General features: G+C 36.9%; 1 protein-coding gene across 1 annotated transcript; it reads left to right on the plus strand.

The window, feature by feature from the left end:
- The first annotated feature begins 6,863 nt into the window (after positions 1-6,863).
- On the plus strand, positions 6,864-11,567 carry irx2a (iroquois homeobox 2a). Its single transcript, XM_061216051.1, has 5 exons — positions 6,864-7,143; positions 8,229-8,631; positions 9,237-9,938; positions 10,328-10,393; positions 10,780-11,567. Exons 1-4 carry the CDS (start codon positions 6,907-6,909, stop codon positions 10,375-10,377), a joined length of 1,392 nt encoding a protein of 463 aa, XP_061072035.1. The 5' UTR covers positions 6,864-6,906; the 3' UTR covers positions 10,378-10,393; positions 10,780-11,567.
- Positions 11,568-16,513: the final 4,946 nt, after the last annotated feature.

Genomic DNA, 16,513 nt, shown 5'->3' on the forward strand with positions numbered 1-16,513 from the left:
ACAGAAATAAATTTGAAAAAAATACTGCAAAGATCCATATCACAAGATTTAACACATTTAACAAATCTGGTGAAATACATCAACATCATTTTGCTAAGCAGTCCTGTGCTCTTTATTCTGACCACTGATTTACTTCTTGTGGGTTCAGAGTTTCTGTCTCAATAATTACACTATTAAGAAGGTCATCCCCTTCTCCTCCCATTGATAATTTCAACAAAATGGATTTAAAGGGAAAGAACATTACTTGTCCTCAGTACCACAGCTTGACACCTTTATGGGTCATTCTTAATTAAGCTGTTCTTTGCTTCTAATTGAGACCTTGATTTGGGCCAGTTTGAGTAATTGTCAACATGTTATTAATTGAATAACCACTGCTAGCCCTGTAAAATTGATCCATCATTATGATAGCCCAGAACCTGAACATTTAATAACTGGCTGAATAAATTCACACATGCTAAATGGTTTTGGTAGTGTTTGCCAGTTTAGAAAAGACTCATACATTATATAATGTAATGTATACAAACATGTATATATATAATTATATATAATTATAGCCTATACTTTGTGTGTGTGTGCTGGTCTGCATTTATGTGTGTGTCATTCTTGGATAAAGGCATTAGGCAATAGAAACAAATACCTAAAGATATAAAGATTACATTTTTTTTTTTCATTCCTCAACCACATACTTCCTGCCCAGTGTGATGAAAGTCTTGAAATCACTGGTTCTTTTGAGACCTAATGAGATAATAAGAAGGTAAGCTTGAGTGATTGGGTTGTTTTTGAAAGAAAAATACACACAACTAACAGACAGACAATTTACTGTGGCTTGTCCTCTGCAATTCTCCTTTTGTTTATGGGTAATATCAAAAGTAATATCAAAAAATAATCCTCAATTTAGAATCACCAGATCAAATCAATGTTTTGATGCTCACGGATTATTCCATTCATGTACCACGGAGTGGTTTTTGCCATTTTCTAGAGAAAGTAAGGTATGTCTTGACTGAGGTAAAATGGTTATATTTTCTATATGACCACAGGGAGATGCAACTGACTACACAGTGAACCTAACTCTCAATGAGCCCACTGTAACCTGCACTGATTAATTCATAGGAATGTGTAAGGAGTAAAAACAAAGAACACAAAGCTGGCAAAATGCAAATTAAAAACACAGGTCACTTGGGTTTCATTATATTATGTTCTTCATGATAAGAAAACAAATTCTTTAAAGCTGCGAACCCTTTACCAAACAAATTATTAATCGCAGGGGAAGGAGTCTCTGCTACCTTGCATTACATTATTATGATAGCCTTCTGAAAAGGCTAACATAATAACATAGCATAAAAGGCGAACGTAATGCTCTGGAAAGCATAATAAAGTCTAATAAGCCTGTTTGCATGTTTTGTTCCCTGAAATGACTCGCAACTCCATAGCACTGGTGTCGTGTTAAACAAATTGAAAACCACATGGCAGTTACGGAGCCCTGCGATGGTAAGGCGCAGCTACAATGGTAAGCGGTTACTGGCGGTGGGTTCCATGCCGGCTCATGGCATCTGAGGCCCGGCTTTGGTAGCCTTGAGGTACCCGTTTACAAAGTGATAGGTCTCAAGGTTTTTCGACTTGGGGCAAGAGAACGATTTTACCCCCCCCCCCCCCCCTGCATTGCCAAGCGCATGGGCAACTGCTGATTAGAAATCTGGCGGAAAAACCAAAGCTGCCTCACCCTGGAGGGCCCATTGCGAAAGACCAAAGACGCTTCCTCCAATAACCCACAGACAATTCCAGCAAACCATACTCACAAGCACAAATCAAATCGGGCCTTTTAGTTCTGCTGTGTGTTCCTCTTCCACAAATGCTAGTAGGAAAATAGCAAACACTCATACTAAGGCGTCCAGATGACATACATCATTTTCTTTTGAAGAAATGAGAATTAATTCATTGATTTATTGTTTTATTTATTTTTATTTTTATTTATAACAAGAGCAGCGGGAGAACATTCCAATTTAATTTGAATAACAATTTAATTGCTAAATGTGACCGCTGTATTGGTGTTTCCCGGTGTCAGCATATTAACACAGAACCAGTCAACTGATTTCTGAGCTCAATTGATACCTGTGAGAAAAGGTTAGCTTAAAATGCTTAAATAGGTTACGTCTAAAATGACAGCCTTACACACAAAGATACAGTATTTCACATACAAAGACACATATATGCACGCACAAGCACACACGCATACACATTTGTGAGCTCACACTCCCATGCATACACACATACACCCACACACACACTCACTCTCTCTCGCGGTAATGCTTCTTTCTTTCCTAGTTTTTCGCTCTTGTATTCTCTATGGTCTTTATTCTTGTTCTTCTTATATTTAGGGATTCACAGCGTTCAAAGAGAAGTTCAAAGGAAATGTTTGCTGTGTTCAAAGAAACTGAGCTAATACAGGGTATTTTCGATACCTTATTTATCTCAGGGAGGATTCCTTCACACATCACTAGGTTGATAAAAAAGATTAAAGATAAAAAAGTTAAAATGTATCATGGTCAATTCGAATGTCATGTTCACACACGTGGCCTCAATACATCTAAAGATGTGTCTTTGCAGAGAACGTTGAAGTGAAGGCCTCATTTTATACCTCACAACAGGCTGATATACCAACATCTAAAATATGTCCTAAAGCATACTGTGTACTCAAACTGTCAGTTAATATGCTCCTAAATTGGTTTTCAGTATTATAAAAACTCAGTAAGCTTTGTTTCCACTGCAGTGTAAATCATGGTAGAGACTACATGGTAGGCTACTGAAATTCAGCAAAATAAAAATAGTTCTCAGCGTGGACAAACTCTCAATGTGTGTAACCCTGATCAAATAAATCTGCTCCAGTCAAGATCACTCTGAAAGCTGTTATAGCGGTGAACAATACTAAGGGACTAAGTATAATCATCCAGTCCCAGACCATATTGATTTTGAGCCCACTCACTATGACTACATAAATAGCTTATTCCTTTGCAACTGCAGCTGAGGTAGCTGTAGCCGGTCATGAACCGAAAAAAGAAAAAAAGAAAAAAAGAAAAACACTTCATAGCCTAGTCTAAAGTGAAATATGCCTCACAGAAATGAATTAATAAAACAAACACTGCCAGGCTTCTCTCAACCAACTTATTTTCACATTTCAAGAGCTTAAAAATATAAAATCAATAATCATTTAGTCATCAGGGTAAATGAAGCGACGTAACATCAAAGTATACCCTTTAGCCATTTAAGTCATTCTGGGCAATTTATCTCATCAAAAGGCAGTCATAATAATCCCCTTCCACTCTGAGACAAGCAGCCACACAGCTCCTGCATTATCCAAGAGTAAACAAGTTTGGAAAAAATATTAAAAATCAATAGCCGTTTCCTTCTATCAGGCTAGATGACATCCATCATAAATCTGATTTTGTAAAGAGTCCTGGTGTTGAGTATATACAGTGATTGAAAGCAACGGGCTTTCAAATTCCAAAAGTAATCAGCTTTATTGGGCATAAGTAACGGTTTAATTATAAATGTGTCAGTAAAAAAAGTCATCAATAACAGTAAGGCCGATGACTTTATATACTATTGGGACATTCAACAAATTGTATTACGTTTTTGGTTTTTTTTCCATGCCAAAGCCATATCTATGTGTGCTATATCTATGATTGCAGCTTCATGTATTTTTGTAAGACCATATTATGCTAAATATATGTTGATACAGAAAATATTACAGTAAAATAATGTTACAAAATTGGACAAATTTCACTTCAAGAATTTGCACTGAAGTAACATCAAAAAGGAAGGAGAGCAAACATGGCAACAAATTACAAAAAAAAGTACATCCCCTTGTCAGTATGAATATACTGATTTTCTCTAAGTTTTCTCATTTGTTTATATCACGCAATGTGTCTGTGTGTGTATGTGTGTCTGTGTTTCATAATTGTACAACTGTAATTATAACTGTACAGAAGGTATACTATATAATGTATATTACCGAGATTGACCAGAACAATTTACAATGCCTGATTTGTTTTTAACCTCATTCTGTTTCAATGTCTGCATAGATAGCGTTTCAAATGAATAGTGTCCTCTTGCCACATAGCTCTTAAATATTTGTAGTTTGGCAGTCAGTCTTGCCATATATCCTCCTGTAACGTAGATGCCTCCCAAGATTATAGTCTGCTATAAAACTGCATGCTACAAACTAACCCAATGTACAGAGTAAACAGCAGAGTATACTGTATCCCATCTAAAGGAGTTCTTACTTGCGATTTGATATCACACCAAATATCAATTATATATGTATGTAAAGAAAGAAAATTAGGAAAAAGGCGAGTTTGAATTGAGGCAATTAATTTCACGTAATTATCACTGAAATGCCACACATGATTTGTCATCAGTTTTCCCCGTCGCATTTTATTTTACTTATGTCTTTGCTGAGACTTAAATACCAGCACACACGAGCCGCTCTGAGTAAACCTTAAACCCGGCATACGCTGAATAGTTGCAGTGAGGCCTGGCCTTAACCCACCCGCGTCGGAGAGCCTCGATTGAGGTCGTGCTTAGAGGAGATACTGCCCCCTGCTGTGCACAGAAACAGCTGTCGGCGTCTCCTGAGTGTCCAAACATTTCAACAGATCCCCGAGTGCCCTATGTCTGGCCTCACACTGTTTACCCAATAACCTTTTGACAAATATATAATACAGATAGACGTTTAAGATACTGGCTTATCATTGAGGGGGGGGGGGGGGGGGATAGTGAAAGGGGTGACGAAATTTGACTCCTCCAAGTTATTGTGTGAATGCTTGCCTACTGAAAAGAGTTGTATGACCATTATGGTCATAGTTTATTTACGACACGCTTGCGGCGTTAGTTTTTGAAATTAGTGCATACATAATCGCGATTAAGCCTCAATTTGATCAAAACCCGCAATTCCCAAATGCAAGTAAATGTACAATTAATGGTTAACTTTATATTGTGATGTAAACTTCACATTACCTAAATGCTTTGATTACTTTGCAATTGCATTATTATTATTATTATTATTATTATTATTATTATTATTATTATTATTATTATTATTATTATTATTGGGCCTATGTCCACATATTGATCGAAAGGCAATTAAAGAAGCTGAAACTGAAATACCATGTACCTTGGTTACTTGGGGTGCACTCAAATAGGCTATAGGTAAATCATATATATCATAGTATGTAGGCTACTGCTACAATAATTAAATCGCTTTAGAACAATAGGCATGGATGTAATTAATGTATGCATATTTTTCTGAATATTAATTACTCGGGGAACTGGTTCACATCAGCATACTTCTCTGCTGCTCGCCTGCTTGTCTCACATTGAATAATAAACCACTACCAGAGTAGCCCACCTGCTAGTGTCGAACGTAGAAATGTCTGTGGATTTATGCATCAATACTTGTATCGTTAAATAACACTGACAAGCCAAAGCAATTACTTGTCTGGTCCTTTTTAATGTAGCATAATATTAGGTTCAAAATCGCCTTGGAATGTCGCTATCCATGTGTTTTACAATCAATTTATTGTGGAAATTATTCGGGTGTCGAAACGATATTCACAAATATTTATATTTATTATTTATTTATGTATTATTCTTTATTATTCTGGAATACCTACCACAGCAGTTAGCGTACAAATTCATAAAATAATGAAATACAAGTAAATGCATTTCGAGAAATGCTAAAAGCACACCTGTTGTGGAAAGCCCCGGCATATCGTCATCAGCCATAATAATAATAATAATAATAATAATAATAATAATAATAAGTGACTATTTCAAACACAAAAATTATTACTCTCACTTTTGCTTGTATTTTAAGCTGCGTATAGGCTACTGTAGGTATGCCATAGCTTGCATGCCATCCAGTCAAATCACCGTGTATTTACACGAACTTGTGATTTAAACGTGGTTCCGGGCCATGGACCCCTAAGGAGACCAACGATATTCAGAGAAATATTGCTTTGTGGAAGCCGGGTAACGCCTCCTACAGGTCGTTGGGCGGATTGCTTTTAACTTGTGTTTCGGTTGTGTAGCGAATTTGCTGTATAGTAGCCTACTGTTGGAGCCTTTTATTATGATACAGAGCAGACGAGAACTAAAAAGAATACCAAACGATTCTCGATTAATTATTCTACGTAATTTTACCAAAACATGCTGGAATGTATTATTATTATTATTATTATTATTATTATTGCGAAAGTTTTGTGAAATCGCTGTGTTATCCATATAATGTATATGTTATTTGGCATTACTCCTACATCTTGACATTTCACAATCGATATATTAAGTGGAACATAAAATAACATAATCATTCATTACGATTGAAACATCACGATTTGGTTGAAATGTTGATTAAAACAGCGCAATTGGAGTACACTCTTAAAATATCTCCTTGTTGCATATATTTAGAGTGCAGCGGTCCAACACGTAACAAGGAAAAATGATAAAATCCCTATAATAATCGGTACTGAAGACTTATTAAAGGGACGAACATTCTTCAGCGCGTACCTCCTCTACTGTCTTCGGTTTTGTTGCAGAGCTCCATTTCACAGGGCGAGGGGCGGAGATGGAATATTCAGATGAGCTGGAATGACAGTTCCTGTTTTCCAATGCACTCAGAAACTCAACTGCTCCTTCCTTCAACTCCTCACTTCATAGTTCTGAGTACTAAAAACAACGGGCGCTAGGGGATCGAGTCGTTGCCTCTATGCAGGCACTTTGGTGATCTTTGTGGTTGCGTTTTTTTTTTATTTACCTCGCTCTGTCGATTGTTTTACGTGCGGTCGTTTTTTTATATCGTTTGATTTGAACTCCTTTCTTATTTTGGAGAACAAAACAAACACCCATACAGCAATGTCGTATCCTCAGGGTTACCTCTACCAGCCCCCGGGCTCTTTGGCGCTCTACTCGTGCCCAGCTTATGGAGCTTCGGCTCTGGCCGCCCCAAGAAGCGAGGAGCTGGCACGGTCTTCGTCAGGATCAGCCTTCAGCCCCTACCCCGGATCGGCTGCTTTTACAGCTTCGGCCAGTGGGTTCTCGAGCCCGCTGTCGTACCCCACGGACCCTTCCACTGGATTCCCATCTTACATGGTAATGTGTACTTTGTGGAAGCGAGTAGTTTGGATTGCCTACTTTTTGTTGACAATTCGAAGACCACACGCGTTTTGAAATGTGTTCTGAAAATGAAAATTATGAATTATGAATTATGAATTTTCGTATTATAGATTAGACAAAGGCCGTGTATTTGAATAACTTGCTTTATTACCAAGTATACTGCTTTAAGTAATACCAGATCAGCTGATATAAACGTGCCGTATTAAACAGAGTATTTGGCTCTAGAAATGCGAACGCAATGTTCTCGGCCATTATTGCTCTGAAGTGCAGACCAATCTAAAATAGCATGCACATACATCATAATAAAATGCATATTGAGTTTATTTTTGTAATTCACTTCAGTGGATGTTGACGTGTGTGCTGTATTGTGTGCTGTTCCTATGTGTTTCAGACACATATAACGTATTGCACAACATTTACGTAGGCCCAGGTCTCATATTCATCAATTTAACACACATTTAAGTTAAGCACATTAATAATTGTTTGATGTTTTTCCATTTACAGAAAACGTGCACACACGTTTACATTGTTTGCATGTATTTCGTCCACTTGTCTCCAAAAGCATTTGTCGCATTTAGGTTGTAAAGATATTCGCTCTCTTGAGTTTGAATACATTTATCGGAATGGGATTTTACACTATTTGGGTTTATGCAAAGTTAAATAAGCGGAAGTTAAACGTGAAAGGTGAATTAAAATGATAATAAAAGGCACTTCAAGCGTTTTGAAAAGGTGCATACCTAGTAATTTGCAAATTGGATTCGTGATGCTTAGTGCAGTACTATGTTAAGACACGTCTTTATTCTGACAGCAAAACAGTCCCCTTCAAAAAGAGTGGACGAAGTGATGGGATGATTACTGAGATCACTGCTTTCACTTATACGCTTTATTATTTCCTACCATTATGCATGTATGGTTACTGCGTAGACACTCCATGTTAAAACACATAAAATAGTCTGATGGCTTTACTTATTACATGAATTGACTGTGACTGTGTATTTTATATAGGCCTCATTGTGAACATACCTTATGTCCGATATTCTGAAACCTTATTTATTTTAAAGGGCTCCCCGTACGACGCACACACAACTGGCATGGCAGGGGCGATTAGTTATCACCCTTATGGAAGTCCAGGATACCCATACCAGCTGAACGACCCTGCTTACCGAAAGAACGCTACGAGAGATGCGACAGCCACCCTCAAAGCTTGGCTCCAGGAGCACCGGAAAAACCCCTACCCCACCAAAGGAGAAAAGATCATGCTGGCTATCATCACAAAGATGACCCTCACACAGGTCTCCACTTGGTTTGCAAATGCCAGAAGGAGACTCAAAAAGGAGAACAAGATGACATGGGCACCTCGGAATAAAAGTGAAGACGAAGACGAAGACGACGGGGATGGGGAAAGGAAAGACGACCATTCAGAGAAGAACCTCGACAACAGCGAAACTTCGGCCGAGGATGAAGGTAAACGCCATAATTCGTGTCAGTGATTAATTCTGTAGAGAAGGGCGGGAAGCATGATTTCATGTGTTGCCAGACAATCCCAAATTTTGTTCTAAAATAATCAGTGACATTAGTTGAATTATTGTTGAATTTAATTTGATTTATAGCATAATAACAACCGACATCAATAAAAGCTTGAGTCTATAGGCTACATAACACGAATTTGAAAGGTCATTATTGTTATTAGCCTATTATTATAATTATTTTATTATTATTATTATTATTGTTGTTGTTGTGTTGTTGTTGTTGTTGTACGTCCTCTTCTTCTTCTTCTTCTTCTTCTTCTTATTATTATTATTATTATTATTATTATTATTATTATTATTATTTGTATTGTTGTAGTAGCATTATTAGGCTATTATGATGATGTATTATTATTATTATTATTATTATTATGATTATTATTATTATGATTATTATTATATGGTATCATTCTTAGAAATGGTTTTCCTCGCCTTCAAGTTGAGCAATGTAGTGGTTTCCGTTTACGTGTTTAGTTTCATATAGACAGCTTTTTTGCTTGTTTGTCAGTATTATATTAAAAACACTGCCTCTTTTTCTTCAAGGTATTAGTTTACACGTTGACACTCTCACTGACCAGTCCTGCTCCGCGGAATCAGACGGAGAAAAAAACAGTTGCAGGATTGGGGACATCGTTTGCGAGTCTGGATCAGACACTAAGGACAAATGTGAGGATGACGATCACGACATAGAAAACGAAGAACGGCAGCGAGGCTTGTCACCTAAGTCAGTGACATCATCGCCACTGACAGGGGTGGAAGCCCCAATTTTAAATCACCATCACGAGGACTCGTCGAGAAGCAACAACAAAGCAAGCCTTGACAGCAGAGTTTCGTCAGGCCCACATAGTCAAACCATCAAACCTAAACTGTGGTCATTAGCAGAAATCGCCACTTCGGACCAAAAGCAGCACCCCGGGCAAAATTGTCTTTCAAGCGTACTAACATCAGCATCATCAGCAACGTCCCCAGCCAGCACTGTCTACCCAGCCTCTTCCATCTTGGGAAGGCCTATTTATTACACTTCTCCGTTTTACAGTAATTATACAAACTACGGCAACTTCAGCTCTTTGCAGGGTCAAGGGATCCTACGGTACAATTCTGCTGCTGTGACGACTAATGAGGGGCTCACCCAGACTGTGCTGAACCCTGGCGCTATTCACAAACAGAGTAATGACTCTTTATTAAAGAGCCACCCGAACCATATCGAGCAGCACTTCAGGCCCTCTAATTTAGAATCCAAGAAAGGTAGGTGAAAATACAAGTTACTCAAAATGCCAATTCGCTATTAAACAATGTTAGCTTTTTGTTTACTCGATATGTGTGAATTTACAAAATATATAAAATTCTAGCCTATATATTTGTGGTGTTCTGACTAGGTTCATTATGAATCTGATATTATTTTGCTGCCATACTTTCCTCAGAAATCAATTTGTATTTGCAGGAAAGGGTGATAGCCATATATTAATGTTATAGGGCAGTCTAGTCTGTTACCCGGACTGTGAAGTGTATTTTATTCCTGACTTTTAGCTACGTGAAGTGCCCTTGTATTTTTAAACGAAAGACTCACCTTGCTCACAGATAGGAGCCGTGAAATGAGTGTACCGTGACTAAATTTGGGGTTGTCTTTTTGACAGACGCAACTGACGTGTGCACAGTAGGAGCCCAACAATACCTATCAAGTTAAGAAGATGATTACGCAAGTAAGTTCATTAGTTCGTTTTTTCCAAGTATTGGGTTTGATGTAAATGTGTTTTTATGGGGGATGAGGGGTAATAAGGAGTAGATGATGTGGATATTGTTGGGACATTTTACGCCAGTCAGCTGTATGTTACAATTAATAATTTAACACATTGAATGAATGTCGTGGCTGTGCCTTCGTGAATTAGATTGCATATATTATCAGAATAGCTTATGGAAATTTCCTTTTTTACTTTTTACTGTGTTACAGTGTTTGTTTTAAAGAAAGACACCGTGTGTGGAGCTTTTTTTGTTGTTGCTTATTTCCTTATTTTAGAAAAGCACAATCGCGATACGTTAATTTCTGTGCGATTGTGGCTGATTTGCTTTTTATTTCCTTGGTCCACAGGTAGGTGTCACAATTGCTTTGAGGGAAAAAAAAAGCGAACAAGCCATCACTTCTACATCCTATTTTAAACGAAATTATTGTCTTTACCGGATCGCATATTGTGCCACCCTTGACAGGAAGACTGCAACGCACTATATCTTAATTCTACAGAGGCTAAGCAGATATTTCAAGAACAATAATATGATAATCATTGTATTATTTCATTTTTCTTTTTTAATCAAATGTGCATTTGTTGGTAGTTTCCCAATGTATGTGACTTTTGAAAATATGTTATTTCTCAGGATCCCTAGATTGCTTCATTGCCACGGGATATATTGTATACTATAGGTGTGAAAATAATTAGGCCTACTGTAAAGCTTATTTGTAAAAGATGTATAATGTAGGAGGAATGTGTCGGATGACTTAAAAAATGAAATACATTTGATATTTATTTTTGTAATGATGGCAAAAGCCTATAATTTATGCAAGTTGTATTGCAGTTGAATTTGAACATTGTTTTGTAAATAAATTATGAATGGTTTTTATTTGAAACGTAATGGAAAGTTACACAATCTTTGTTGGTTGTTAATAAGAATACTTTTACTAATTTATATATTTGATTGTAAATAAAACGGGCTAGTATGCACTGGCAAAGTTGTACAATGCTTTATTTACAGATAACTTGTTTCTTTTCGTTATCATTGTGCAAGGACTGTTTTCTGGCGAAATACCTTCTGAAACAGTTACGCCAGTTTCGAATTTACTGCAAGGTACAAAAAACAACTGCACTTGAATACAAGAATAACACTGCTGTGGGACAATTAAATAATTGTTTAAATATTGTGTCTTACAAATTACTATTGAACAAAATGAAACTGTCTTCATGACAGAAGGCTTGTTAATGGTTTAAAAGTGTATGCAATCTTTGTAATTTCACAAGAAAAAATAATCATGGCCTTGGTTGTAATAAATCATGCGTTTATTTTCAGGGCCTTCGTCTATTGCTCGCAATGATTAATACTGTTGCACGGCTGAAGCTTTATTAGATCCTGACAGGGTGATCCTGGGTGCTTTTAGCTTAGTTTAGAGAGGTCAGTTGGGCCTCATTTTGTGGCTGTATTGGGCATTTATAAAACATTTTCTAAACATCTGGTAATTACAATGGGGCCCGAGTCCTCGGATGGTGATTTCGTGACCTAACATAGTCTGACATGTCTGTTTTCCACATAATAATACCACCAATACTACTACTACTATAGTACTAATAGTAGTAAAAATACTACTAATTTCTTTCCTGTTTCTAAAGTGGTTCTGCAAAGCATTTTGCTCAGTGGTGTCCTTTAGTGATTTGCATATTTCATATCTTCAGAACAACATACGATATACATTTTAGGATTCTTTATATTCTGTATATGTGCTTCGTGTGACACATTCTTTGTCTTTTTTTAAGCTGGTAAAAATTTTATTCGTTTTCTAATTTTTTTATTTATTAAAGCCAGTGTGTCTACAATTCAATTAGAAAGTTTCGGTCAGAATCGTTGCGAGTAAAGTTTGGTTTATTCAAATCGTGTTTGGGATGAATGTTAACGTATCCCTGGGGAGTTATATCGCCTTAAACTTGGCTTCCAAGCTCAAACGTCTTTGAATTCGACAGTTTTGTGTTGGAAGGACAAACATCCCATCGTAAGTCTGAGAGGTTTCATTAGAGCTGATTTATTGAAATGCAGGCTTTAGTCTCAGGTGGGATCCTTAGGGACCTACTGCTGTTGTCAAATAGTACCAGAGGCGATTTCCACTTCGGGTTGCTTATAGACTCTGCTCCGCTCAAATGTCAACATTTGTTCTCAATAAAAAGAGTTATTGTTTCTGTAAAACAGCTCACCAGCCGCCTTTGAAGACATGAAACGAACTTCACCCACCTCTATTTGATTGGAAGCAGAGGAAGGGGAAACACGCGCTGAGCATGACAAAATAATATCTCATCGCGAAACGTGTGCAATGGCCAAATCAATCCAGGTGAATTCATCTCAAAAACTTCAGCGCTATTGGATTATCGTTGATAATTACAGCCGATAGCCGTTATCCTTTCTCTTTACATTATTTTACTGATGTAAAAATATTGTGTTTGTTTATTTAACACGCCAACGTTACAGTCTTCAACCCACTATATTCGCTACCGCTGTTTTAACTTTTAAATGAAAAGTTACCTTCATGGAATAGCGTATTTTCATAGGCTTACTTATCTAGAATTCCCACTCAATCAGTTCAAAAGTAATATTGCAAGCTTCCCCATATTGAGAGACGGAAAACAATTGACTTTATTTAATTCTTACTTTTGTACAAAATAAACCAAGTATTTAATATAGGCTATGGGTACACACCCACGAAGCGTGTGACCATGGCCACTTTAGAAAATTGCTTACGTACAAGAACGAATAAACAGTTACGATTTTTACAGGGCAATAAACTTACGGCGCGCCGCTGACGCGCGCGAGTTTTCCTATGCTCATGTTTAGGTTAACTAGAGAAAGTTTTATTATGGCACTATAACATTTACGGCATACAATAAAACCAATTATCAGTGGAATCATTTAGCGTTTTCTTTAAATGAGGAGGTGTGGGATACATAATAAACTCTTTCTTATAGGTTGGATTAGTGGATCATATCTTCCTAAAACAAGTAATTCAAGGCTACATCTTACAGGTCGAGATAATTTAAGTTACTTTTCTGCATTAAAAAATGCTCATACCTTTGCACTTCTAGAACCTTCGTCCCTATTGTACAGTATGGGGGAGGGGTCTATTTTAATTATGTACATGTTTCAATGGTATCTAAAACACTTAAAGGCAACATTTGCAAATTTAAAGATAATTACAATTTAGCTTCCTTTGTCAGATGTTATTTGATTGCTATTTTTAAATTATACTGTTACATCAGGAGGGATAACAACAGAACTTCTTTAAATTTAGAAGTAACAAATTTTGATAATCACAACCAAAGGCATTTTATGTCTGCTTAGACCTATATCTGTCTGCATAGGCTACACGCTGTAAAAGTTACACCCCTATTTACTCAATAAAATGTAAGTAAGTTAACAGATAAATCAATTATATTACATGTTATATCAATTTAATAATATGATGTTATAGTCAATAATAATACTTGTAATCTGTTACCTTAATTTTATTGGGTAGACATGGTGTATACTTTTTTACAGTGAGCATAAAATCAATAAAGCAGGATGACTTGGTCTTGGCTGGGCCTTGTAATTAAACCAATTAACTTATCAAAACACAAAAAAAGAGATCTGACCCAATAAAGTTGTGTCATGTCTTGTGAGTGCACTGCTGATCCTACCTAAGTGTCTTGCAGCAATTATGCTGTCCAATTTATTTTTACAGCTTTAATCCTCCATTAAGGTTAGGCCATAAATAATGATTTTGCTGGAAAAGGTAAAAATTACGAACAAATAGATTGCAGATGGCTCTAATAAAAGACATCAAAGTAGAAGGGTTTTTCAGAGTAAGCCCAAGGTTTGTCCTCTCGTAAAGGTGCCAGAGGGGATATTCTCTCACCTTTCTGATCAAGAGTAGCAAAAAGGCAGGAACTATATCAATGTTTGACGTTTGTCCACACCATAATCCAAATAAGATCATTAGGACTTTTAACCTGGATCACATCACTAACCTGCAGCAGTTATCAATTATAGCAGTGAAAACAAAACTCGTTCTTAATGCGTAAAAATGCGTTCTTAATTTATGCATTTTATGCTGTTTTTTAAATTAAATAATCAATTTAAGCTGAAACACGTCCAAAAGTCACACGTTGTTAGATCAAGATTTGAGGTGGAAAAAGGGACTTACTATTATGAACACACTGACTTCTGATGTCGAGTGGGCCAGACTTGGGTGCATCAAACAGGACACCGAATGTAAGACATATGAAAGCATGATAAGTTTGATTCATATGTTGAATACTATGCTTTATTTATTTACCTGCCATGACATGCCAAGCAATATGAGGTATTGTATGAAAATGGTTCAAAATCTTCAGAGTTGATGGCCTTAATGGGCTTAATTATTTTTGGTATTGCTGTCTTTTACTTCCATAGGTAGCACCGTTATCTGATCTGCTGAAGCAGTTTAGATCATCTCCTCCCCACCCTTTTAGCATTCATACTGTCAGGCCAACAGATACATATAGGGGGCAAAATGTGTCAAATTATTTTGTCTTAAAAAAAAACGTGTTAAGTATTTGAATTTGGTAGGTCACAACAATGACCCGGAAATATTAATATTTGTAAGTGATTTGGACCTGAGGTAATTTCCTGATGATGGTATTCTCACAAGGCGGTGACCGTGGGCATGTGTTATAGTACTGCTTTTTTTCACCTGCATGTGACTCAATGTGGTCTTTGGTACCTTATCGGTGAACCCAATAAGAGGTCTGCAAGCTTCAATTGAAAAATATATCTACATCATATTTAGCATTTTGGTTGAGCGAAAGCATGAAAATGTACAAACAAAAAGTGTCAAGTTTATCAGACAAATTTATTGAATACGGGACATTTGTTCAGTCACCAAATATTTACTTTTCATCATTTGCTTGAAACCTATCATTTGTATTTCAAAAGAATAGCCCAAAGTTGGCATGAAGATGGATACATATATGCCACTTTAAAGTAATCTAATATGGTGCAAATGTTGCAAGTAATGCAGTTTTGCAAAAATGAAGCCTGTTCTCTTGCTTTCAGATTGTTTGACCCAATATCTGAAAGCCACAAAGATGTCAATATTGTTTTCCGAAAACATTAATATGAATATATTCTTTGAGCAACATTATATATGCTATATTTTCTTAATTTCAATATATTAACATAATTTTATGAACACCACAAAAGCTTCTATTTGTTTCATAACCAATGTTAAGGTGGTTGCTATGTGTACCATGAAATAATTACATATGGCAGGCTACATACCCTTGGTGTGTAGTAACTTACATTATGGCATAAAAAAACAATTAAGCATAAGTCACTGTGTTCGCATCAAGTCAGTCATTTTAATTGCATTACAACTACCAAAGCAAAGCTATTAATCTATATGATGCTGCACTGTTTTCCTCATCTACCGTGATCGCTAAAGTAGGGCTAAAGCTTTCTGATGAGCCGTTTGTCACTGAAATATATTTGTGCTCACGGCCTAATCATAAAAAGTCAGACTCACATTCTGCATTCTCATGCGCCTTTTTTGCATTGCACATTACATTTCTGTCATGCTTAGCAGGCAAACATGATATCCCCGAAGAACCAAAAGAGGAGAAATATCCTGACAGCAGCCATTAGTTAAGAAATGCAGTGAATAAACTCAGTGCACAGGAGCATCAGGACTAATTAAGATTCTGTTTAGCTGCCCTGGATGGAATGTTAATGTTGCTCTGCCCTAACAGAAAGGCAGTGTGTGTGTGAGAGAGAGAGAGAGAGAGAGAGAGAGAGAGAGAGAGAGAGAGAGAGAGAGAGAGAGAGAGAGAGAGAGAGAGAGAGAGAGAGAGAGAGAGAGAGAGAGAGAGAGAGAGAGAGAGAGAGAGAGAGAGAGAGAGAGAGAGAGAGAGAGAGAGAGAGAGAGAGAGAGAGAGAGATCGTGCATTTTAAAAGGGCATGTTCAGGTGATAGCATCTCTCACTTGCTTGCCCTGAGCCTGTTACAAAGTCATTAGCTCAAATTACTGTGGTGATTCCTTTCAAGGTTCTTTGGCTGAG

This window comes from Conger conger, chromosome 1, assembly GCF_963514075.1.
Source record: "Conger conger chromosome 1, fConCon1.1, whole genome shotgun sequence".
Taxonomy (NCBI): domain Eukaryota; kingdom Metazoa; phylum Chordata; class Actinopteri; order Anguilliformes; family Congridae; genus Conger; species Conger conger.